Source organism: Eretmochelys imbricata, chromosome 13 (assembly GCF_965152235.1).
Source record: "Eretmochelys imbricata isolate rEreImb1 chromosome 13, rEreImb1.hap1, whole genome shotgun sequence".
Lineage (NCBI taxonomy): Eukaryota > Metazoa > Chordata > Testudines > Cheloniidae > Eretmochelys > Eretmochelys imbricata.
This window is the reverse complement of record NC_135584.1, coordinates 30,248,224-30,274,429: the sequence shown is the minus strand read 5'-3', so window position 1 is coordinate 30,274,429 and position 26,206 is coordinate 30,248,224. Positions and strand designations below refer to the sequence as shown.

The 26,206-nt window shown below is 51.5% G+C and overlaps 1 protein-coding gene across 3 annotated transcripts in view; it reads left to right on the top strand.

Annotated features, from left to right (window-relative positions):
* Positions 1 to 26,206, top strand: part of CHD6 (chromodomain helicase DNA binding protein 6) — a 182,890-nt gene that overhangs the window by 66,451 nt on the left and 90,233 nt on the right. For all 3 annotated transcript variants that reach the window (XM_077831681.1, XM_077831680.1, XM_077831682.1), the window contains exon 3: positions 16,368 to 16,849. In XM_077831681.1, coding sequence (XP_077687807.1) covers positions 16,368 to 16,849 — 482 coding nt within the window. The remainder of the gene's footprint in view (positions 1 to 16,367; positions 16,850 to 26,206) is intronic.

The window sequence follows — 26,206 nt, the reverse complement described above, 5'->3', positions numbered from 1 at the left end:
ACAGTGATTTGGAACAAAATTTTTTTTGAAATGTTATTTCCCCTGAAATGGAAATTCTGCATTTCAGCCAGCTGTAATTATAATAGTCAGTAATTACATGATCATATGCGCTATTTTTTCACAGGAACCCTGCCTCATTCAGTGCACAGGATTGACAATACTCACTGAATGAGCAGCTGTTCAATATATTGCTTTCTTCTCATTCTTCAGTGGGCAGCCCTAGGCCTCATGTACTGCACTCTATTCAAACCTTGCTCTGAAGGTAGAATTATGTATTTCCACATGGGCTTTTTTTGTGGCACTCTTCACTGTAGCACCTTTTTCAGAATGACCCTGTGAGGTTTGGAGGTATTATCCCTCTTTTACAGATGGGAAACTGAGGCACAGCGAGATTAAGTCCAAAGTTTCCATTGATTTTGGGTGCCTAATTTGACATGCCTTCGTAACAGTCTGTAGCAGTTTATACATTCAGAGCACAGCTCTCACTGACTTCTGTTGCAGCTGTGAGTGCTCAGTGCTAGACCTGCTGGGAGGACAATTACGTTTCATGGGAACTTTCAAGGTTTTAACATTTGTTTTTGTTCTTCAGTGGAACGAAAACAAAACCTTTTGAACATTTTTGCAGGAAATGTCTTCATGCTTGCCAGGACCATGGGAAAGCCATGTTCAAGTCCCTGTGCTGTCTGATTCAGAGCAGTAGGACATCTCAGGCCACTCCAAATCAGACAGAGCTGAGATTTTAATGTGGGTTTCCCACATCCCAGACCAATACAATCCTCACCCAACTATAGAGTTTGTCTTTCATGCCTCACCACAGGTCCAGGAGTCTTCGCAATTAATATTTTTTTGGAAACTGATATGTCTCTGCCAAACGATTCAACTCTGACCAAATAGCATATTTCACTGAGATGACTGTTCTGACTACCTTTACTCAGCACTTCTGCAAATGAGAACATATAGCTCCAAGTCAGGCACCCAGAAAATGAAAATCACACAATTAGTGACCCCCTGTATAGAGTTGGGGTTAAGTGAATTGACTAACATCCCACAGGAACTCTGTGGCAGAGGCAGGAATAGAATCCAGTTCTCCAGGGCAGCATTTAACTCTCTTAACCATGAGACCATCCTTTCCCTTCCTGCAATCACCTGCCCATGCCGTACAGACCTTCTAACTTCTGCAACAATTGAGGCAGGGGTTCCACAGATAATAGCCTTCTTCTCTACCCAGCCCTGATTAATCCCCAGACAAGGTCCATCTTGTGCATTGAATGAGATCGGGGTACTGTGGAAAAAAATAGTATGTGATCATGTAATGGAAGACAGTATCACAATACATATGCACAAAAGGGTCTGAAGCTCAGTGGTTTGAGCATTGCCTGCTAAACCCAGGGTTGTGAGTTCAATCCTTGAGGGGGCCATTTAGGGATCTGGGGCAAAAATTGGGGATTGGTCCTGCTTTGAGCAGGGGGTTGGACTAGATGACCTCTTAAGGTCCCTTCCAACCCTGATATTCTATGATTCAAATCTATGATTCAAAGTTGCACAGGCAACCTTAATACTGGCATTTCCTGACATTTGTGTGATTGACTTTGCAATCTTAATAATGTTCTTTTAATGTAGTTTTCTATATGTAATTTCCTGGGTTTTTAAAAAAGCAAACGGAAAAACAGAAATTCCCTCCCATGGTATATTGGCACCCCACGGGTCATCAGCAGGGTTGGGACCTTTAGATCCATCACACAGATCTCTGTCACTCAAGCTAAGGGAGTAACAGACAGCAATAGCAGGCTGCTGTGCTCTATGTGGGCCAGCACTGGAGGGGGCTAAAACACACACTTTGCCAGAGGGTATCACAGACATTTGCTGACAGTGGAATATTGAGTTTCAGAGTCTTTGGTTCCATTCCAGCCTTTGGATGGGAGTGTTCTCTAGGGATTGCAGACTTTTCTGCCCTGTCCCTGTCTTGTCTCCTCCACACACCTGAGTTCTCATCCCTTTCTCCTTGCCTACAAAATTCCAGACTCCCTTGGTCTTCTCATCCCCGTCCCAGTCTTCTTGCCTGTCAAGTCCTAATCTTACCCATCTAGCCTCCCAGTCTCCCCCACTCTCTTTGTTTTCCCTTTGAAAGTTTTATCACGGAAATAAATGTTAGCCAGTGTTGGAGTTGCACCAAGTTTGTGTGTGATTAGGGGTGCCAGGTTGTGGTGCTGCCTAGCTGTGATTTGCACAAATTGTGTTATTCCACTGGCAATAAAGACTATGCCTCTGAGGCATGTGGGTTATAATGGCCTGTTGCCACCTGGGACCATGGGCTGGAGCCTGTCTGCACCAAGCTCTCCAGTGGGTTGATGCAGGTTTTCACCTTCTCTCAATCACTATTCAGCTGCCCGGCTGTTATGTTGGCATGGCAGAGGGTGATGCTGCCAAGCAGGCGCTCTGGGCCATCAAGGATACAGGCAAGGCCTTCCCTCTTTTTGGGAGCATGGGGCTGAGTGGAGGCTGGCTTGTGCTTTAACAGTATTTACAAAGGGGTAGGAGTTTAAATGCAGCTTTTGGTGTTTTAGCCAATGCAGCATTGACTTGCTGTGCCATGCTGCAGGAGCTGTTGCTGACAGGTGGCCTCACACAGCATCACTAATATGGGCTTGTTCCTGGGGCTGGGGCTGATATGAAATTGTCAAACTAATTTAGTAATTGTCGCAACATGTCATGTGCAATGTGACTTCAGCTGTACTTGGCACAGTTCCCAATCTGGGCCAGGAGCAAAAGACGTGGCAAAGCCAGCACACTCAGCTGCAGGCCCCCACATTGCTTGTGAAACGAAGGAGCTCAAGGCTCAGTATGGTGATACAGGTGCATGTCTTGGGACTCCATGAGTAGGGAGAAGCCAGAGTGTCACAGCCCGAGTTGGGCTGGTACCAGAAGAGTCTGATTATTTTGTGGTTTAAGGGTTTATGGTTTTGGTGTGCACCGACAGCAGCACATGCGGGTCCAGGGGTGTGTGGCAGCTTGTGTAACTCTGCCATGCACCAGGATAATTTAAAGATGAGCTGAATAGTGATTCTGCTGGCTGGGTTATCTGCAGGGATTGAACCCTTGACGTCTGGATCTAAATGCGTGTGTATCTGCCACCTGAGCAAAAGGAGGTTTATAAACCATTCCATGTAATCTGACCACTAGAGGGAGATGGGAGAGCTGCACTGTCTCAGCCTCCAAGGCACAAATGGCTATAAGCTCTGGAAGAATGAAGCCTCTAGTTTGGTCTGCTTGGTTACTGGCTGCATCTGACACCTGCCTCTGTTGCTGTGCAGAGGATTGGCTTTACCATGGCGCCCACAGCATGGGCATGGGGGGGGGCACTGCCATCATGAGGGGTCCTAAGCTTGTTGTGTTTAGGGCCTGTGGTCCAAATTTATCCTGGCTGTAACCCCATTGGCTTCCATAAGGTGTCCCCCAGGGCCAACTCTGAGCCTTTGGTTTTGTCACTGATGTGGGAGGCTGAGATAGCTGCTTGGATGATATCTGATGGGACTGTTGTTTCGAAGGATTGTCCTGTCTGAGGGAAGAGAGAGTAGTGGAATATCACTGTGAGCTGCTTTCGTAATGCTACGAGTAAGTGTTGTTCATGAGGAGCTTCCTGTCAGCTGTGCATCCTGTCTACTTTGCATCCAGCTCATCCTGCTGGCCTGCCCTGGGGCTGAGAACACTTGCCAGAGATCAAGTTCTGTGGAGATGGGCTTTCACCTAGTTGCTGGCAGATCTTACTTTTCACAGTCTAGCTCTGGCTGAGGATATTGTCTTTTCCTGATACAGAGGGATTGCAGAGAGAACACACAAATGGGAAAGCCCCCCCTTCCTCCCTCCCCGTCCCGGGCTCCACTGGAGCTGGGATTCTTCCTCAATCCTTGCTACATAACACAGCTTTGTGCTGAGTGATTGACTCCGCTTCATAGTTTGTGAAATGCTTTGGGATGAAGGTGTGAAATAAATGTAAGTTATTAATCAAATCCCCCACATAATCCAGGGAACTCACTGCCACAAGAGATGCCTGAGGCTGAGAGACTGGGGGATTCAAAAAAGGAATCACTATTTGTATGGAGAATGGAAACATCTCCAGTTACATCAGTGTTCCCAGATCAAAACTACATTGAGGTGGAGATAAGGTTGAAAGCACATGTTGGCAGTGTAGGGTCAAAATGTTACATGGATTTTGTAATTATCCAAAACCAAATGTTGTAAACTCAGAAAATTCAGAGTCAAGCTTAAACTTTAAAAGCAATCCAAACATGTTAGGTTAAGGCAGGGGTGGGCAAACTTTTTGACCCGAGGGCCACATCTGGGTAAGGAAATTGTATGGTGGGCCATGAATACTCATGAAATTAGGGGTTGGGGTGTAGGGGAGGGTGAGGGCTCCTGCTGAGGGTGTGGGCTCTGGGGTGGGGGCAGAAATGTGGAGTTCAGGGTGCTGGGAGGAGGCTCTGGGCTGGGGCAGGAGGTTGGGGTGTGGCTCTGGCAGGGTGTGTGGACTCTGGGTGGGGCTGGGGATGAAGAGTTGGGGGTGCAGGAGAGTGCTCTGGGCTGGGACTGAGGGGTTTGGAGGGTGGGAGGGGGATCAGGGCTGGGGCAGGGGGTTGGGGCACGGGAGGGGGTCAGTGGTGTGGACTCCGGGCGGTGCTTACCTTAAGCAGCTCCCAGAAGCAGCGGCATGTCCCCCTGCCGGCTCCTACGTGGAGGCGCGGCCAGGCAGCTCTGCACGCTGCCCCGTCTGCAGGTGCTGCCCTTGCAGCTCCCATTGGCTGCAGTTCCCGGCCTGTGGGAGCTGCGGAGTAAGTGCTTGGGGCGGAGGCAGCTTTCGGAGCTCCCTGGCTGTCCCTATGTGTAGGAGCCGGAGGTGGGACATGCCGCTGCTTCTAGGAGCCACATGGACAGGCCTGACCCCGCTCCCTGGCTGGAGCACCAGAGCTGGGAAAGCCCTGGACCCTACTCCCCAGCAGGAGCTTGAGGGCCGGATTAAAACGTCTGAAGGGCCGGATGCGGCCCCCGGGCAGTAGTTTTCCCCACCCCTGGGTTAAGGAAATGCACAGTTAGGGCAACTCAGTCAGCCTCACCTCTGCCCTCTAGTGATGCCATGCAGTTATCTTCGATTGATCCTTAGGAGTGTTTGTAATCCCAGATTAGAATAATTGGATCTTTAAAGACATAGTAGATTATTTTTATGCCTTTTTTCTCCTGGTGGTGCTACCGTGCAGGACAAGATTTTCTGCACCAGCCTCCACTAAAGGATGAATTTTCAGTTATGAAAAATAATTACAAAAATGACCATTAATCCTGAATTATTTCTTCACACATAACCAGTGCTCAGGATTTAAGTGAGTTTTAATTTGGTGGAAAGTTTGAAGAGTCTGTATTATTCCATTATTAAGATCATTCTGAGAGAGGGGAGTAGAGAAGGGCTGACACGAGGGGCTAAATTTCTTAAAGACCTATTTTCAAATCAATTTGAGCTAACAAACCAACTGATTCACTCGTAAATTCTCAGAGAATGAATTCTTTACCAAAGTGTAAGTGCTGGAATTTGGGAGGGCATGCACATTCTTCATGCATAATGAAGTGGTGGAAGCCCTGGTTCAACTGCAAAACTTAGCTCAGCCTTAACCATGACATCATGACTGGTGCCTCCATGATGATAAAATGAGACAGGATACCAACTCCATTGCTCAGGACACATGCTAGGAAGAAGCTTCCCCATACCTGTCCACACAAGGTATCTTTCACCTTCTCCTGCAGTAGCTGGCATTGACTGCTCTGAGAGACATGGTCTAGAAGGACCCACTGGGCTCATAATTCTTCTGTTCCTGTCTGCCCTCCAGCTGAAATCTTCTGCCTGGCTTAGGGCTCCTAAAGCTCTCATCAGCACAGTGAAGAGAACAATGTAAGCTGGGAAACCTTGGCTTGGTGATCCTCTCCTGGAGGTATTGCTGTGAGGGCAGGTGATGCAACTGGTGAGTTTGGACACGGGTGGGAGGCTCCAGCCTATCATGTGCTTGGGTTTCCTTGCCAGTGTGGTAAGTGCTCAAAGCAGCTGTGCCAGCAAAGCTGGGAATGTGACACCAGCCTATGCAAGATGTTCCCTGTCAGTCTCATTACATGGGTCACTCGCTTCATTGTTACTGTGGAAGGGAGGCAGGAGTTTCCTCTGTAGCTGAGATGGCAGCTAATGAATCTAAGCTGTGCTCTGGGAGAAGTGCTGCAGGGTGGCCACTGGCTTGCGCGCGGCTGTGGAGGGCTCTATAGCTCATGGAGGTCGGCATGTGGAGTGACAGTGGTTAAATCGCAGATTAATTCTCAGTAATTTTTAAACCCATTTACACCAGGACAGAGGGTGCCATGGACGCTCTGTTTCTGGGTTAACCAGGCTAATTTCCAATGAGCTTAGGTCTGTTGGAGACTGCTTTGAATGGAAATCAGAGCTTCCATGAAGGTTTGTACTGGTTGAAATAAGTAGGTTGGAAATCAGACTTTTAGCTAACCTAGTGTGATTCTGCATACAAAGGCCCCGGTTCCTGGGAGCTTCTTTATCACCATAAAGGCCTTTTCTATCGGAGCAAATCCAGGCAGAAGATTTGGCCTTCAGGAATGTCCTGGAGCAGTGGGGAGGTAGCTCTCTGGCTTCTCATGGTTACTGTCTCGAGGAATGCTGCTCTCCCTGGCCATCCCTCTGTGAACAGTGGGGTGATGTCTCTGGCCAGCCCAGCCCCTGGTCTCCCGTGCCTTTTCCTGTGGCTGGGCCAGGGCTGGAAATAGCTCTCTGGAAATGTTCTTGCAGATGCTTCTGGTGGGCACTAGTGCTGTCACAAAGCCCATCCTGGCTTGTCAGGCCCTGCCATTTACCCAGCTGGTAAATGTTCTAAACTCAGTCTGATCCTGTTTTGCACCACAAAACCAATGATATACCTGAGCTACATTGATATTTCCATCCTCTGGATAGATGACCTAAACTCTCTTATAGTTTTCCACCACAACTTCAACAACCACCACCCATCCATCAAACTCTCTAGAACACTCTCACACCAGTATCAACTTCCTGAACACATGGATTAGCTTCAACAATAGAAGCCTCCAAACAGCTATATACAAGAAAGCCAGTGATCACCACATCTACCTCCACAGATCCAGCAACCACCCCATACACACCAAAAAATCAGTTATCTACAGCCAGGCACTCAAATACCACAGAATTTCTCTGGTGAGAAAGTTAGGGAGACACAACTAAACACACTTAAAATCACCTTCACTGAACACAGACATTCCACCAGAGAAGTACGTCATATCATGGAACGGGCCACCCAAATACCCTAGGAGAACCTGCTTCAATACAGGAGACACCACCCCCCCACCCCCACACACACAGACTGCACACCCCTAGCTATCATCTGTCAACCCGCGCTGGATCCCATATGGGGGATCATCAAATAATAATAACCCTTATTGGATGAACGCCACATCAGAAAGAAATCTTTCCCCAAACCCCTCTTCTGGCCTTCAAACTAACCTCCCACGCAAAGCACTAGACCTACCATAGCAATAGATGCAAAACCTGGAGCCATATCTCCTCTATTACGATAACCAGTACTCCCTGCAACACGTGTTGTGCCTCATTCAGCGCATCACATGCCCCAATAACGAATATGTGTGTGAAACCAGACAACCACAATGCTTTCGAATGAACTCACTCAGAAAAACAATCAGACAAAACCACTGTATCTCCTGTGAGTGAACACTTTTCTCAGAGCGCGTTCGCTCCATATCTGATCTTTCAGTCTGTGTCCTTAAAGGAAACCTGCACAACACCTTCAAAAGATGTGCCTGGGAGCTTAAATCCATAATGTATAGGGTTGACCTGCTGGCCACTTTGCTTCCCGGACTCTGCTAGACACCAAAAGCCAAAGGGTTTAGCAGGAACACTGGTTTTATGGCTCGTACGATTTGTAACGTCTCACATTGTCAGCTACACTTAATTGCCCTCTTGAAACCCTTTGTATGTAACAATCTAGCCTCCAATTGCCTGCTTCGTTTTAAGGGACTTCCCCCCATGCATTTACCTCTTCTGCTTAATCCCAGCTTGCATTTAGCTCAGACCCTGCTTCCTTCCCCAGATCTGAGGAAGAGCTCTGTATAGCTCGAAAGCTTGCACCTTCCACCACAAGAAGTTGGTCCAATAAAAGATATGACCTCACCTACCTTGTGTCTCTGCTGTTTTACTAGCAGTTGTGTGAGTTAGCCCATCACAGTGAGGAAGGGACTGATTGGCTGATTTAGACTGGTGTCTCTAATGCCTTTTCATGCTGGGCCAGGGATTTAAATGGCTCTCTGGCAACATTCTTGCAGATGACTAGAGAGCCAGTGCTCTGCAAAGATCAGCTTGTGTAATGTGCTCCCTTCAGTTAATAGGGCCAGGCAGCTGCATGCAAACTTGTGCAGTGTTTCAAGACCTGGACTGGCTGGGTGAGGTCTGGATCTGAAGACACAGTCAAAGACCCCTGACACTTCCACAGATGGAAAAAGGCACTTCTGGTAGAGCTCCCACCTACAAGCCCAGCAGCAGTTGGGGCTCCAGGAACAGCCTCACCTTATGAACCTCTTGGCTAGGTGCTGGGTCAGGTCCATCACTAGTAAGGCAGGAGCTCTTCCCCATGTAAGCACAGGATCCTTCCGCTGCCTCCTGGGCATCGCTTCGGACTAGTCGAGTCACAGCCCAGCTCTGTGCCTGCTTGGGCTGATGGAGAGGAAACAAAGGCCTTGTCCGCACTTCAAAGTTTTGGCTCACTCACAAAGGTGTTTTGGTGCATAACTCCCATGGAAATGAAAGGGAGCTAGACACCTAAATACCTTTGTGGATCTGGGCTTTGCTGTTCTACCTGTGCCAGCAAAGTGACAGTTGCTAGTGTAGATGCAGTTATACTAGGATGAGTGTGCTTAGACGGGTTCAGCTTATTCCAGTTGGTGGAGCATCATGAGCTGTCCTGCTATTCAGGCCATGTCTACACTAGCGAGCTTACAGCTGTGCTGCTGTAAGATCTCTCATGTAGCTGCTCTGTGCTGATGGGAGGGAGCTCTCCAGTTGACATAATTAAACCACCCCAATGAGGGTAGCTTTCCCACTGACATAGTGCTGTGGACACTACCGCTTATGCTGATGAAGCTTATGTCACTCAGGGGTGTGTGTGTCCCCGAGCAACAAACGTTTTGCCATCATAAGTGGGAGTGTAGAAATGGCCAAAGTGCCTTATGCCAACATAAGTGCATCTGCTCTAGGGTGTTACAGGTATGGCTGTGGCAGTAAGGAATTACAACCCTCACCACCAGGTGTGCTGGTGACATGTTTTAAGTGTAAAGCAGATCTCAGAGCTGCACAGTGTACATGGCTGATGGCTCCACAGCCAAACCTTCTAGGGCCAGGGAGTAGGAGCAGTGTCAGAGGACAGCCTCGCTGCACTGCACAGGGAGAGGCCTGGGCACACAAGGAGCTACCCAGTGCTACTCAGAGAGTGCTGCCCAGCTGAGTGCGACAGCTTAACTGGTGGGCAGCAGCACATATACCTGCCCTGGCTGTAAAGAGTTAATAAGAGGGGTTTGTTTGATACCAAGAGAAGTGGCCTAACAATGGGGGAACAATGAACACATGGGCATTTGGGGCAAACCTCCAGCCTTTCCTACAGAGGGAAGGAGCACTGGGGCAAGGGCTTGGAGGAACATGAGCATGAGCATGTTGGCTTATGGAGAAGAGGGGGAGCGAAGGGTATGAGGGCGAAGCAGGAACGTCAGCCAATGAAGAGCTAGGTCATGAGGTATTACTGGGGCCCACATCAGGCTGTACTGGGCTCTACGGGTGGCTGGGGGATGTGCTGGCTGGGTTAGGGTGTGCAAAGAGGCATTGCCTGAGTTGGGGTTGGATGGAGTTGGGACCTGCAAGGTCAGACACTGGGATCCAATGGCCTGGTGCTGGATGGGCCCTTTCCCAAGCACATATCATAGGGCACCCCTTGTGGCCTGAGGTAGCTTTACAGGCTGCCTGCCTCAGTTTCCCCTTTCAAAGGGCTCCTTAAATAAATTCTACACCCAGGCTTTCTGTCCAGTACCACCCCTTCTTGGGGTCTAGTTTTATTAACAAATGTTCAAACTACAGTCAACTCCAGTCCATCCATTTCCCCTCTTATCAGGTCACTGCCAGGCCTTCCCTGCCTGAGTCTCACTCTCCAGACCCAGGTTCCTGTGATGAAGTCACTCCTAGCAGCCTCTGTACTCCATTTTGCTTCCCCGAGCTTCCTCCTCTGTAGCTTCCTGCTGCTCCTTGTAGGGGACCCACTGATCTCTCTCAGCTGTGCTCCTCAGTAACCAGCATTGGTTGACCCCAGGCTTCCTGCCCTTAAGGGGCAAGCCACCAGTTACACAGCCCCCGCTCCCCCCCCAATTCTGCCAGCCTGCTGCTTGGCCTGACAGTGTCTCACTGAGACGCTGGGCTGAGTTAGTCTGTTTGTGTAGGGTGGTGGGTGGCTGCTCTCAAACACCTGGCACTAAAACAGACTATGGCCTCCTTTAGTGTCACCAGGAACCTGCAGAGCAGCATGGCCCGCAAGGGACCCTACCTTTATGTGCTCTCCCCTTCAGAACTGCAGCCGGTAATGCCTGCTCAGACACTTCCCGGGGGCACTGGCTGCAGGGGGAAGGTCTAAGAGGAGAAAGAAGGGGCTTTTCTAGCACTTTACTTTCCCCTCTTGCTTTCTTATAACCCCTTGGGAAGCTTCTTGAAGTTTTCTTACACCACTGGTTTGTTGATGTACTGTCTGTCATGAGCTCTGGGCTGTGCTCCCTGGTTTGTTATTGTAGGGTTCCTTGTGGGTGCTGGGCTATGTGCACAGGTTTGTTATTGTAGGATCTCTCATGGGCACTGGGTTATGCACTCTGGTTTGTTATTGTAGGGTCCCTTGCAGATGCTGGGCTGGTTTGTTGCTGTAGGTTCTTCTTGAGCGCTGGGCTGCATGTGCTAGTTTATTGTTGTAGGCTCTCTCATGGGCAGTGGGCTGTGCACTCTTGTCTGTTATTGTAGGGTCCCTCGTGGTGATGGGGCTGTGTGTGCTGGCTTGTGTTTGCAAGTGGTCACTGAAGCACCCTTTCAAACTGATCTAAGGAACGCCATGGACTCTGCAAATGCGCAAAGCAAACTGCATGATATAGATCCTTTGTGAGGCCTTGAAATGTGACTCTTCTGTGTGTATGGAGGACCTTGTTGGGCAGCGGATGTGCTGACTGGCTGCGCTTGGTTAACGTCCAATGTGGGGACCCCACTCTGGAATTCACAGGCCTCCAGAGCACAAGCAGAGCCCTGCCCAGTGGCTTGTGTTGTGGTACTTGGACCAGTAGCCACCGGTCACTGAACCATTCTGTGAGGCATGGGGGCGACAGAGCTGGGGACTGAGCCACTTGTTCAATGTGTGGCCATTGTTGAAAGTACCAATTTAAATGTGAAAGTAGGAGCCAACTCTGAGTGCCCTCTTCTGACCAATTTGACTTACATCCATAGCATGCCCAGATGTGTGCAGAACTGCAATAACTATGGCAAGGCAGGAGCGTTGTCCTTGGAGGAGTTGCACATTCCTGCATGGCCCTGCAGGGTTTCTGTCTGGGGATGATTTTATGATCAGAGAGCATCTGCTTTGGGCTTTCAGTGTTGGGACTCAGGCTGCCACCAAGAGACAGACACGTTCTGCTCAGCCACAGACTTCCCAGCATGTGGCTCTTGCAGAGCATCTGAGGAGTGGTGCCACGCAGAAGCGCTGTATGGTGCTGCTTATATGAAAGGAGCCATGGGGAAGTGCATGAAGATGTTGAAAATCTCTTCATGTTAAGGCAGATATTGGGGGAGGTGGTGGGAAAAGCAGCAAAGGTGCCTTTAGGGAGGAGTCACCATCTTCCACATAGCACCATCTTCCACACCCACCATGGCTCAGCCTCTGACCCGTTGGCTGAGAGACTGACCCATTCCAGGTGGCCGGGGGATGATGGTGCTGATCTTCCATCTCCAGGTCCTGATGTGGTGTCCCATCCGCTCCCACACATACTGAGAGGGGGCTGGCATGTCCGATTATGGGAACAGCACCTGAGGTGCTGCCTACAGGCCCCCTGGGTAGGGAGATCCCTGCAGCTGGGGATGTCAGCCTGTAGTAGTGTGTGGTATGCCCTGAGTCCCAAAGCCATGGGATACATTTGGAAAGGACAAGCCATTACTCTGCTGCTATAGGATGCTGGAGTTCTGCTTTCCATCTGGTAATTGCGCTCAGCTGCTCCTTAGCAAGGAAGTGAAGGGAGATTTGGCCTCTTGGGAGGGCCGTCGGCTTTGTAGCTACTTCAGTAAATCATTCTAGTTGATCCCTGACTCAAGCATCTTGGAAGATCCAAGATGTTCTCAGGAAGGTGGGGCGGGGGCAGATTTTAGTACCTGGCAGCTGGGGTCAGAGTCAGCTTCTTCAGAGCTGCTCTTCTCCCTTGGTGAATAAAGCTCCCCATGGTCAGTAACTTGGGGTTGCAGTGCCCAGGTTTCATGTGGAGGCCGAGTTGCAGTAAGATCTGTCGCTGAAGCCAGTGTGGGTAGGACCGGGGCAGCACCCTGGTTGAGTATGTTACGTTTAACCTAGACATAAGTGAACATTAGTTGGTTGGTTGCATTCTGGTTTGTCTTCATCCATATCCTAAATCTCCTGCATTGGTGAGCACGGTAGCCATGGAACAGTCTGTGACGCTGTGCGCTGGGTGCGCTGCACAGCTGTGTGGAGGTCCAGGACTAGAACAGCAGGGTGTGCTGCAGCGATTGCAGGGGTGCCAAAACAAGCAGCATGCTGTAGCCACTCCTGAATATCCCTGGATATACAGAGAATCCATCTGTCAGGGTCTTTCAGGCATGTTAGGAATCGTTCCTCTTTCTGATAACATTTCACTCCCTACTTGTGTGTAAATACAGATTAGAAATCAGAAATTCCCAGAGCAACCTGCACTTGGACCAGAGCAAATAGGAACTCAGCCTTTCAGTACATAGGAGCATAAACAGTTACATGCTTGTCCCATGGTTATAGATTTTCCAAAGAATTCTACCCGCTTGATGATTCCTAAAATCAAAGCTTTGTTCGCAGGCAGGTCAGGTTTCCTTCAGCCCTTGTAAATCAAGGAAGTGCCAAGTGAAAGGAAAAGTCTCCAGTGTCCCCTGGCACCTGGACATCCCATTGCACAGTGGCAGGGACACACTGCACTCCCAGGGAGAGCACTTCTACTCACCCAATGTGAATCTGCAAGGCAAACTCTGAACTCCAACCTCAGCAGCAGGCATTACAGAGATGCTGGCCATGGCTCTAGAGTTGAGTTTTCCCCCTAAAGCAAGGATTCAACTTCTTTGCCACTTTTTCAGCGGAAATTAGTGGCACTTAGTCACTTTTGCGTCATTAATACCAAATATTCATTTAGCTATTTAGTTATTTTGCATATTGCAAATAATTTGCATATACAGTCCAATGGTTAAAAAATGGAATGTGGCTTTAGTGCTGGTGAAGGCATCGGCCTGAGAACCCGAGTGAATGGAGGTCCCTTATTTATCTACAGGGCAGCAGCAGGACACACTTCTCCAACACACCGCTCTGCCTGCCTCAACCCTGGGTCATCAGAGGGCTGCCAGTTAGTGCCAAGCATGCAGGGGAGTCTGTAATGTGGGACCTGGAACTGAGACCCACCAAACTCTTCAGTCCCAACTGAGCAGGGCTAGATTCTAGCTGGTGCTATACGGGGAAAGGCTGTGTAACCCATCATCTATGTCCTGAGGTACTGGATCCTGCAGCAAGTGCTGACATCAGAAGGGGTCTCAGAGAGAGATTATGGAGGGGCTGGTCCCTACTCCAGAGCTAAATTGGGATTTGCTGATTTGGTATGTATGAAAAATACACTGTATCCTCCCCCAAACTACGGCCCTGTGGTTTAGGAACAGAAGGAAGTTTCTGAGAATTTCCAATTCATTAATAGATTTGAATTCAGGTTTTTTTATTCAGAATTATCTCAATAATGGACTAATGCAGGCTCTTCAGCCCTCCATAGAGTTGGCACTCACTGAAAGCTTGTGCGCAGTCTGCACCTGCAGACCTTTTTGGATTATTGATCACTTTTATTCCCCTTCCCATAGCTTGGGCACTTGGAAAGTCCTATATGTCTGTGGGTGTTCAGCAGCCATGGTATCTGGATGTTGCAGGCTATTCTGGGTATTACAGGGCAGTGGTGTGAGCCTCCAGATCCACCCCTGAGCCCTGCTCTCAGCCAGGCTACTCACTGGGCCAGCACTTCACTCCACAGCTGGGGCCAACACCCCTTACTGTGGGCCCAGAAGCAATGAGTCCATGGTCCCTGGATGCTGAGGGGTGGGAGTCTCCTGTGGCCTCTCTCCCCCAGTTGCTGATCATTCATTCCTGTGGCCTCCCAAGTCTCTGATCCTGGGAAGCTGCAGTTTCCCATGGTGCTTGCTCTGCCTGTCTCGACATGTGCCAGTGAGAGAGGGGCTGCAGGAGGCAACCTCTTCACAGGTGTGGCAGGATCGGGCAGGAGATCTGTCTAGGAAAGGAAGCATGCTCCTTCTCATTACTTCTTGCACCACCCATCCCCTTTGGTCTCTCTTGTGGAGAGTGTCAGCAGGCAGTGGGGGCTGTCCAGTCCCTAGCAGTGCAGGGAGAGCCAGTGATCTGTACATGCTGTGTTAGCCCTGAAATTTTTCATCTTTTCATTCCCTTTCACACTGGGATGGCCAGGCTGAAAGCATCCAGATCGAAAGGCAACACTGCTCCCTGCTTTCTCACAGGCTCGCGAGACTGGGACGCTGAAAAGGAAACAGGGCCACCCCTTTCCCCATGCTCATTATAATTTCACCCTGTTCATTATTTGCAAAGAAAGAGTCATGTTTCTGGCTGGCTTGTGAGCGTCCCTCGGTCACTGTCTATCTCTGGCAGCTTTACTGAGGAACATTTCCTATGATACATCCTGTCCTGGTTTGAAACACCACATGGAGCTTAGGGTCCCCCATGAGTGCTCGGCACAGCCCCAATCCTAGCAAGAGTCCTACCAAACAGTACTCTCTTCAGGGGAAAGTAAACCCTATTACACCAGGGTGCCCTAGTCTAGCCCCGGAGCTCTCTGGTCACTTTATTGCTCCCCTTATTGTGGCCGGTTTTGCCAGCTTTGGAGGTTGTTGGGCTGGTTTTACCCTGGCTGCTTGTGTCTCGGAGCCGTGGGAGAAGGGGATTGAATTCTTTCAGTGGTCAGTGCTGAAGAAATTGCAAAAATAAACAAACACCAGAAGCAGGGCAAAGCAGAGAATATTCCAGACTGCTTAAAGTTTGCACAGCCCCTGGTGTCAGGAGTGGCCTGGGTGTGTCTGATTCTTTAGAAGGAAGCACCAGTGACCCTGTGATCACACTGCCCAGCACTGTATCTGGCTGGGCAGCTGCCTCCTGTCTGCATGCTGAATGAAAAACACTGCACACTCCTCAAGGGTAATCATTTGGGGTTTTCCTATGCCCCCTCTAGGCCAGCGAGGCAGCTGTAAAGAGATTGCAGTACAGGCTTAAATCCAGGGAACATCCCTGGCTTGGGAACACCTGCCTGGCCGTGGAGCCAGCTCGACCTCACCTCTACAGCAGGTCTGAGTGCACTGGGTGTGTGGAGTCCAGGCAGGAGGTGAGGTGTAGCTAGGGCAACTCCGAAATCTGCAAAGTCCTATAAGGCCGTTGAGGCAGGGATTCTAGGCTCCACAAGTCCCTGAATAGGGGAGGTGCAAACTTCCCCTTCTCTGCCCCGGCGCCATCAGGAAGTGGGTTCTGCTCCCAGGGGGCACTGGATTGGGACCCAGAAGGCCTGCATTCAGCTCCCAGCTCTGCTCCTGACCTTGCTGGGCTCAGCTTCCCCTCTGTCAAAGGGAGGAGTGAGACTTACACCTTTGTACAGTGCTCTCCTATGGATTGTTGCAAAACTGTGCACAAGAGGTGATTGTTACTGTTGATTGATAGTTTTATGCCAAGCATCCATCTGCTTAGCAGCATGCACCGCACTGAACGCTGTCCTCATGGAACAGTCTGGCACCGTGTAGTCCTTGTGCATGACGCTGCACCAGGGAACCTCGGCAGAACAGTCAGGCTGTGTTGTAAGCATCTTGGCCTGTGCATAACACTGCCCCTAGACTTGTAAAGATCCATAATGTCTGTAGAGTGGCAGGACCCCAGCAGCCCCCACCTGCCATGTCTGCAGGGGCCATTTGCTAACGCTCCTCCTTTCTGCTCTCTTTGCAGCTGTCTCATTCCCTGATGTCTGGCGCCTCACTCCCTTGCGAGTACAAGCCTCAGACCCCCTTCGCCAGCAGCGCCGATCAGGAGGACCTGTGTCCCCACGTGAACATTGCAGACTTGGCCAGTCACTACCAGTGCCCAGAGGAGGAGCCTGGCGAGGCTGTACAGAAGAGGACACCATCCCAGAATGGCATGCAGGACAGCGGGGGTGGGGGCACCGGGGTGAAGAAGAAACGGAAGAAAAAGGCCCCAGGGGAGTTGGAAGTGGGGGAGAAAGGAGCTTTGGAGAGAGAGATGAAACCAAAGAGGAAGAGAGAGCCAAAGGAGCCCAAGAAACCCAGGGAGCCCAAGAAACCCAGGGAGCCCAAGCAGAAGGAGGCAGCCAAGAAACCCAGGAAACCCCGGGAGGCCAAAGCCCCCAAGGAGCCTAAAGAAAAAAAGAGCAGCACTGAGCCGGCCCCCAAGGCAAAGCCCAAGAAGGCCAGGTGGGTCTTGTGTGTGCAGTGCTGCGGGGTCCTGCCTGGACCACACTGCAACCAGGCCAGGGCAGAGTGGTAGCTGCTAGGAACAGACCAGGGCCACCTTTCCCTTTAGTCCAGAAGGGCGTTGTGTGGTGGGACTGGAGGGCTCCCTGTATTGGAGGCAGGATGGCCACTAGCATATTGGAGTGAGCTGTGTGGGCAGCAGCCTTTGGGCACTCCTGTCTACAGGGCTCTTGCTGAGATTGACGTACAAAGTGTGTGTACACCACTGTGATATCTAGTGGTTGGGCAACACGACGCGCCAGCCGTGTTAGCACCATGCTGTGCAGAATCCTGTGTCCTCCCCTCCCTGGCCCTTGGGCTGGGTGTATTGTCACCTCTTAGGGGCATCAGGTGGGAGTCATTCCGGTATGGGGCAGGTCTGTAATGAGGCACTTACTGAAATGGTGGGGACACGAGACAGGCCTTCCAGTCTGTTTGACAAGGACTCTGCGGTTCCCATTCCAAGGAAGTTGTAGTGGTGGGTATAGGAGAATAAATCTGCCCAGAGCATGTCAGTAAATGGGGAAAGCAGACTACATGCACTCCAGCCAGACTCTGGGGTTTGATTAGTACTGGAACCCTTTGCATGAGTGTGGGAATAGCGAGGATGTTAATAAGAGCACTAGGGTGAGGCTCTTCCTCTGGCAGGCCTAGCACACGAGGATCTCAAAGCACTTTGTAAACCCTTTCAGCCCTATTGAGGAAGGTAAGTTTTATCCCTGCTTTACGACGAGAACGCTGACCCAGAAAGGAGTGAGTGTTAGAAGCAGAACCCACGAGTCCCATCTCTGACTTCCCTGCTGTAACCCACTAGATCCCATCTCCCTAGAACTAAATTGTAGGTTGCCCTAAGCTCCCAATGGAAAGCATGATCCCCTCTCCCCCTGTTTGCAGTGTAAGAGTCAGCTGAAGGTGCTGTAGCTCTAAGAGGGCCTGTGAATTCTCTTGTGTTGCATAGTGTAACACTGCTGCCTTTGCTTGTCTCTCCTCCCTTCAATTAACGACGTGATGGGCCAGTAGAGGAGCTCCCATTCCTGGGGAAAGCCCATTAACTGGTAATATGCACAGCTGCATTTGATTTACTATCTGTCCAGCTGGCTAAAATAAATGTTTTTGGAGGGTTCTGTAACAAACACACTTATTGATTGGCTTCTGGGTGCTGTGGCATGCTATGCATAATCCATGTGCTGAGTGCATTTCCATGATGTAAGGTTAGTACCTGTGGGAGTGCAGTGCTGGCAAGAGACAAACATCTCTGGGCGCTCCCAAACTTTGCCTATGTGAGGGCTGCGTTTGCAACTCAACAGGAGCTGGAGTCACCAACTTTGTGTGAAATGGGGGAGCTGGCAGCTGTCCTGGTCTGTGCAGTAGAGCCCGCTGCCCTCATTGTGTGTTGTTCCTCAAGCTCAGTAAATCACTAGCACCTAGGAAAAGCTGCTCTGGCTGCATGGGTCTTCAAGCCAGGGGTGCTCTGGACAAACCAAGAGGCACAAGCAGCGCAGGGATAGGGCCAAGCAAGGCTTGAGGAGGAGTTGAGTGGACAGTGAGGATGAAAGCAGGAGGAGGGAGGGCCAGTGAAGGCTGGGGGAGGGCAGACAGAGATGGCATTGCAATGTAGGCAAGGGTACTGGGCAGAGGCCAGAGCTGGCTATGGAAGTGGAGAGGGGCTCGAAGGTGGGAAGTGACCTGGGCAGAACACCCAGGAACGAAGGGCAGCTTAACACCGGTGTTTTGGCTGGGCCAGGGGGCCATGGGTGAGGGGTGGGGGCTGCAGACAAGGGTAAGAGGAGGGGGTGGGACAAAGGGGTAGCAGACAGGTGGGCTGGACAGAGGTGAGAGTTTGTCCCTCCTATGTCAGAGTGAACCAGCAGCTCCATGGTCCCAGTGCTGGGCAGGGTGGGAAGCTAGCATGCCAGGCCCAGGCCAAAGGGAGACAGGCCCCTACCCTCAGCACCTGCCTGGCCCTTCCCACTCTCAGCGGGCTGGTTCCATACCTGCTCCTTGTGCCCTGCAAGGAGAAGACCAGCTCATCTGCCCCCACCCTGCTGGTGGGCGAGATCCTCGCTACGCTGCCTGAGGCCCCAGGCTTAGCACCATGAACGCTCCAGTAGGCCATGCTGCTTTTCGTGACCAGCTCCTGCATTCTATTTGCTGCTGGTGCTTGTCCCGGCCCCTCTCCCTGCAGGGTGGGGATCTGAGTTTGGGGCTCATGTTCTCCAGGCTGGCAGCACTGCAGAGGCAGCTTCTTCCAGCCCTGCTGGGGAGGGTGAAGAGCAGGTCGTGATCATTTCTGGTGGCACCTCCATCACACACACATCTCTGGCTAATGAATAATCTACATGGGGAAGGCAGGGCCAACCTGGGCCTGGGATGGAGTAGGTGGTTCCTTACTAGGAGAGGGAGGGCCTGGTCAGGCCAGGCAGCGCTATGCAGCCGTCTCTGGATGTAGATGGTAAGATTGCCACGCACACTCTAAAGACCTGAGCATAGTGGCACAGTCTCCTGTAAATGATTTCTAATCACATGGGTTCATGAATGGAACATTTGTTAATTGTGACACACCAGTCAGTCTCTTGGGTGTGCATTTACGCTGTGCATTTACACTGTGCAGTTACACTGGCCGTGCGTTTTCAGGGCTTTAATTGTATTACAGGTGCGAGGCTAGGCCACTTACGGCCTAAATGTCACATTTGTCTCAATCACTTTTTACAAACCCTGGCCGACCCATGAACCTGGGGGGCACAATCCAACGGATACATCTTGTGTGCAGCAACCCTTCCTCTGCAGCCTGGCAAACATTGTGGTGTGAGCTAGTGCTTGAGAACCTGTGTGGAATTGGCCATAGCCAAAGGGAATCTGACTCATGTTTCATTGGCCCAGCTGAGAGCTACACACAGCGACAGCTAGCAGCGTGCACAGTGATGTGCGTTCACTTCTGAAAACCTTTTGGCTTATAGTGAGATTCTGTTATCTGTAAGAGGGAAAGATGTTTGTGTGAGAAGTACATGGTCTTTGAACTGATGCTTTCCAGATGCATGCCTGGAACCAGTGTGTGGCATTGCCTTGTTCACTCCGGATGGGGCCGATTCACCTGCAAAGCATGTGCAGCCAGTGTTTGTGCCCCATTGGTGCTGGGCAGAGGCTTGACAGGTTTGATCAAACTCTGCTGTAGCCATTGAGTATCTTCCTATTGAATTTGCTGGGGGTGGGCTGAGTCCTGCTGAACTTTGGGTTGGGGTGAAGCTCTCATAGAGTACAGGGCCATCATCCTGTCTCACTCCTGTGTGTGAGCCTGCTGTCGGGGGAAAGCAAGAGACTGGAGAGCTGCCCAGCAGACAGGAGAGGAGCTTTGCAGCTCACCAGGAACTCCACCTCTCTTTTTGGGAGCCCAGTCCGGGAACCCTTGAAGTGTCTCCCATTTGGCACCCACAGTTAGTGGCCACTTTTGACACTGTTGCCCTGGGAGTTTGGTCTGTCTGTGTCTCTCTCACCCACTGTACAAAGTGTGTGTGTGTGTGTGTGTTGTAAGTTGAATTGGATCCATTCTTGGGTTGAACAAGCTGGTGCCTCCCTCCGCCGGGTCATTACCCTGTCAGTTACTCTTAGCTGTTTGTGTGCCGGTACTGCTGAGTGGCCCCAGGTGAGCTCAAGGCCCCTATGGGCTGAGTAGAGAGAGTCTTTGCTCCAGAGAGCTTACGCTCTGAACAGCTGAGGTGGGGAGAGGCTGGCCCAGCGGTTAGGGTACTGCCCTGGGACTGTGAGTCCTGGGTTCAAGTCCCTGCTCTGCCACAAACTGCCTGCTGTGGTGGTTCAGGGCTCCCTGCTCCTGCATTAGTAACAGTGCAGGGCTCCCCGCTCCCGTGTTGAGGGCGCTGTGGGGGCACAGGGCTCCCTGCTCCCGCGTTAGCGGTGCTGCGGCGGTTCCCAGCTGCCGCGTTGAGGGCGCTGCGGTGGCCCAGGGCTCCCTGCTCCCGCGTTAGCGGTGCTGCGGCAGTTCCCAGCTGCCGCGTTGAGGGCGCTGCGGGGGCCCAGGGCTCCCTGCTCCCGCGTTAGCGGTGCTGCGGCGGTTCCCAGCTGCCGCGTTGAGGACGCTGCGGTGGCCCAGGGCTCCCTGCTCCCGCGTTAGCAGTGCTGCGGCGGTTCCCAGCTGCCGCGTTGAGGGCGCTGCGGTGGCCTAGGGCTCCCTGCTCCCGCGTTAGCGGTGCTGCGGCGGTTCCCAGCTGCCGCGTTGAGGGCGCTGCGGTGGCCTAGGGCTCCCTGCTCCCGCGTTAGCAGTGCTGCGGCGGTTCCCAGCTGCCGCGTTGAGGGCGCTGCGGTGGCCCAGGGCTCCCTGCTCCTGCTTGTTGCTCATGGCCTGGTTCACAATGAGGGGCAGCACTTCTTCCCGCTGCCTGTTTCAGATGCAGTATGTTGCTCTGGCACAGGGGTGCTGGGGAGGCTGTGCCAGGTGCATCCCTCTCTTGCAGAGAGAGCTGGACAGTGACTTCCAGGGGGAGCTAGAGTTCTGCAGAGAGTGCAGATGAACAGAGAGAATATCTTCTGCCAGGCTTTAGGCTGTCATCCCCCACCCATTGTGTGCTCCCCGAGCCTGCCTCCCTCTCTGAAGTGGTGCGTTACTGACGGGGACTGTGGCAGGGCTGCAGATAGGATTCCACCGTTTGCCCCAGGGTAATGTGATTTCCTGGCGAAGGATGATGTTTTGGCTAAAGAATGGGACAGGGAATCCAAAACGTGGATTCTACTGCTGACTCTGCCACTGACATGCTGTGCAAGTCCGGGGCAGTCAGTTCAGCTCTCCTTACCTCTGTGAGCGAGGGATACTACCCCCAGTGTGTGTTGTTAGGAAACGGGCAGGTCCCACACTTAGAATGGGAAGATGTGGCAAACACTGCACTAAGTGTTGTCCTGCAGGCTGCGAGTGTCCCAGTGTAGTGGTGTCCCTGGCATCAAGCAGGCATTTTATGAGGATCAGTTCATTAATGTCTGAAAGGAGCTTTGAGCTCTCCAGGTGGGAGGTGTGAGAGGAGGTGATGGTCCTCTCCTCTTAAACCTGGGGTCTCCTCTTGCCAGTTGGCTGCAGGGCCTTGTTACATCATCATCTCTTTAGCAGGCACCAGGATTATAGACGTCTTTCCCCAATCTGTTTGCCAAGCACTTCGGTTTGGTACCATTAGAAACGAGAGGGCTCTGTCTCATACAGCCCAATGCGAGCTAGCAGTATTACTGGCTCAGGGAAGACTCACAACTCCTTCCACTTTGCCCACACAGAGCTGACAGACTGGGGTATCAGAACCAACGTGGGGAAAGACATGAGGTAATTGATCAGATTTCTCATGTTCATTTTCTTCTGCAGAGGACTGAACTGTTTCAAATAGAGCTTCCAGAGGAGCAGTCCATGGGGCATGTGGGTCAGGAAGCCAGGTTTGCACTTTGCACTCTGAGATCTGCAATAACTGTACTTCGAAGCATCTTCAGCCTGTGGATCTCAGAGGTGGGAAAGTGATAGTCCCTCTTGTATTCTACTGAGGGTTCTGTGCGTGTGCCTGGAGCTGGCGCTCTTAATAGTAGTGTCTGTTGGTTCACGCATACCCCGTTGATTCGCCTCATGGTTACAACTGAGGCAATAAAGGGCCGGACAGACCGACCGCGCACTCAGTTCCTTCTCACCACCACATGGTCGGAGTTGAAGCCTCTTTGTTTCTCTTGTGACGTATTTCTGCAAACTGAGAAAAAAGACTCTTATTCTTGTACATAGTTAATAGTTTTGTTATTATTATAGTTTCAGTGGTAGTTCTTTGGATTTTAAGGACTGGGGATGCCGTTTTCACTGGTAGTCCCGTTCTCTCCCCTCTTTCCCCTCAGTCTTCCCAGCACCCAGGCATGGGTACTGGAGTATGGTGAAGACACCAGGGTTCAAGATCTGCGCTTCCTGCCATTGCTCATTCTCAGTCAGTGACAAGTACCAATGCCGCCCTTATTGCTTGGGGGAGGCACAAGTTGCATCCAGGTGCATTATCTGTCTCTCCTTCCCTGCATGTATGCGGGAAGGCTGGGCTCTTCACTTCAAGAAGCACCTCATGGAAGTCACCATGAGGCTGCAGTCAGATCCAGGCCATGGAACGTCCGTGTACGTTGGCCTGAGCAAGCTAAGAGCATGTCTCCTACCACAGACCTCCAGTCCAGTTCCACCAGTACCAGCGCTATGGACCCATGTTGGGGCCTACCCATGAGGCAAGGAAGCCTGCACGTAAGCATGGCAGTAAGTCTTCCTCCATGTCCAAGAAGAACACTACCCAGTCCATGAGTTCTGTCCACAGAGAAGCAGCACGTTCCAAGGCGCACAAGCACGATAAGAAGACGCACAGACCGTTGTATCTGTCGGCCCCGTCCACTGAAACTCATACTTCTTCCAGATTGGCACTGCCAAGGTCCAGGAAACCTCTGGATCCATAGCAGTCCTCCGCTCCAGCTCTGGTTCCAGCTGAAGAGTGCATGCCACTGATCTGGGGAGATTTGGGTCAGCCTCTGGAGCCGCATGAGCTGTTTCTTTTGCTGAGGAGAGGTCTTCTTGCCCTCTGGCGCTGTCGCCTCCTCAGAGAGTGCACTTCTCAGGTTGGACTTGCCTTCTTTGGGCCATGTTCCCGCCTGCTCCCTAGAGCCTTCTACAGTTTCCTCAGTTCTGATGGCACCACCATTTGAACTGGCTTCTGATTTCTTGGATTCGGAAGATTTGTTCAGGGACCAAGGCCATCCCCTCCCGTACCGCCGGTGTGAGTACTCCAAGGCCCTGTCAGCTTCATGGTAGTATCCGCCATTTACCCAGCATTGGTGTCTTTAGTACCCTGCTCTATGGGGCCCTCCTCAACATTCGCAGTCAGATCCACGCCAGGATGGCCGTACTGCGGCTCGTGGCCGCAGTACTCACTGTTGGAACCTTCCTGCTCCGCCCATGAGGAATCCCCTCTCTCCCCTCTCTGACCATCATCCACCAGGCATTCAGACTCGGCGTTAGGTAATGCACCGCTGAGTCCAACTCCGATGGTACCACTAGATCTGGAGCAGTTCCCCTCTACATCCCTGGATACCACAGTGTCTTCTACTCCTCCCTCGCCCCTGGATGACTTGCAACAATTTCAGGAGCTGCTTTGTAGGGTGGCTGGTGCCCTCAACATCCCACTGGAGGAAGTGCAAGATAAGCAGCACAAACTGCTCAACATCTTAAATGCCTCAGTACCAGCCAGGGTGCCCCTACCAATCAACGAGCTATCATCCTTCAACCAGCTAGGACTATTTGGCACACTCTGGATACCTGCACACCTACCCTCACAGGAGTGGAGAAGAGGTACTAAGTGCCTCTGAGGGGACCTGAGCTTCGCTTCTCCCATCCTCCACCGAACTCTCTTGTGATTCAGGCAGCTACCAAATGGGCTCACCAACAGCACTCGCGTTTCATCCCGGCAGATAAGGAGGGGAAGCACCTGGACCTTTTGGGCCACAAGGTCTTTTCCTCTATCAACCTAGAATTTTGCCTTTTGAACTACTTGACTCTGTTTGCAAAATACAACTTCCTTACCTGCGGGAAACGTATGGATTTCACTGATAAACTGCCCCTGCAGGATCAGGCCCGATTCCAAGCTCTCCTAGAGGAAGGGAAGCTGGTGGCGAGGACAACGCTGCAGGCCGCGGTTGACGCAGCAGACACTTCTTCGCATACGATGGCCAAGGGTATTGTCATGCACAGAGAGTCCTGGTTACATTCCTTCAACTTCCTGAAGGAGATCCAGACCTCCATAGAAGATCTTCCTTTGATGAGTCTCACCTCTTCGATCAGAAGACTGATGACTCTCTTCACTCCCTCAAGAACTCTAGAGCAACCCTCCGGTCTCTGGGTATCTACACACCGGCGCCCAAGCTCAAATTCTACCATCCACCTCCAACCCAGTGGTTCAAAGCTCCCCAGTTTTTCCAAAGATCCTATGAGCCTTCTCGCAAACGGCAGAGGAGCCAGCAATCCTATCCTTCCAGTTCATTGTCATCACAACCTCCTGCATCTCACACTCAAACATCTCAGAAGCTCTATTTCTGAGAACACTAAGAGAGCCGCGAACTATTGTGCCTCATGCCGTGCTCCTGGCCCACCCGCTTTGGCAGGTGCCTCGCTATCTTCTTGCCAGCTTGAAGTGCAATAACAATGGACAAGTGAATCCTGGATGTCATTCGACATGGCTATACAATTAAGTTCCAAACACTACCTCGTCCATATCCCCGACCCGCGCTTCAGGAATCATTCTCACAACCGTATCCTCACCCTAGAAGTGGACTTCCTACTTCAGATGGGCACGATAGAATCTCTTCCCACAGCCCATCAGGGGGCAGGGTTCTATTCCACTTATTTCCTAGTCCCCAAAAAGACAGGCGGGTGGCGACCGATCCTAGACCTATATCATCTCAACCGTTTAGTATGAAAACCAAAGTTTTGTATGGTCACTCTGGCGGCCATCATTCCTTCCCTAGAAAGAAGTATGTGGTTTATGGTTCTTACTTTCATGTGGCCATCCATCCTTTCCCACAGACGATTCCTAAGATTCATGGCAGATCATCATCAATTTCAGTACAGGGTTCTCCTGTTCAGACTCTACACTGCTCCTCATGTATTCAACAAAGTTTTCTCAGTTGTGGCGGCCCACCTCCGCTGTGGAAGGATCCTTCTATTCCCTTATTTAGATGATAGGCTGCTGGCGATACGATCAAGAAGGGAAGCTTGAGCTTCGATTTCCATGTTGCTCACACACCTCTCGTCCCTGGGAGTGAGCATAAACATTGAAAAATCAACTTTGGACCCCATGTAATTGCTAGAGTTCATTGGGGCACGTACCGACGTGATCTCGGCTCATGCAGACCTGCTGGAGGACAGGTTCCAGACCCTTCAGGACCTAATTTTCAGGGTGGTGTCCAGTCCATCTATCCCAGCCAGAACCTGCCTTTCTCTTCTTGGCAACATGTCGGCTTGCACTTGTGTGACTGCATTCGCTCATCTGCGGTTTTGCTGCCTACACCTATGGCTCCAGAGGGTATATTTCCCTACGCACCTGTCCTGGACTTACAGGACTCGTGCTCTCTCTTGGCTCTGTATGGTCCCTGGGAGGAACCCCTTCAGTGTGACAGCCGTTCTCGGGGGTCCACTCTCTCTCAGCGGTTAAGTTGCAGGCCCCTCTGGCTCCTGGAACCGCACCTCTCTGAGCCCTCAGCACGCCTGTCTCTCCCCGGGGGTCCCCTCAGGGAGTTCCCTCGCTCTGGACCCCCGGGCCTCCACTCCCA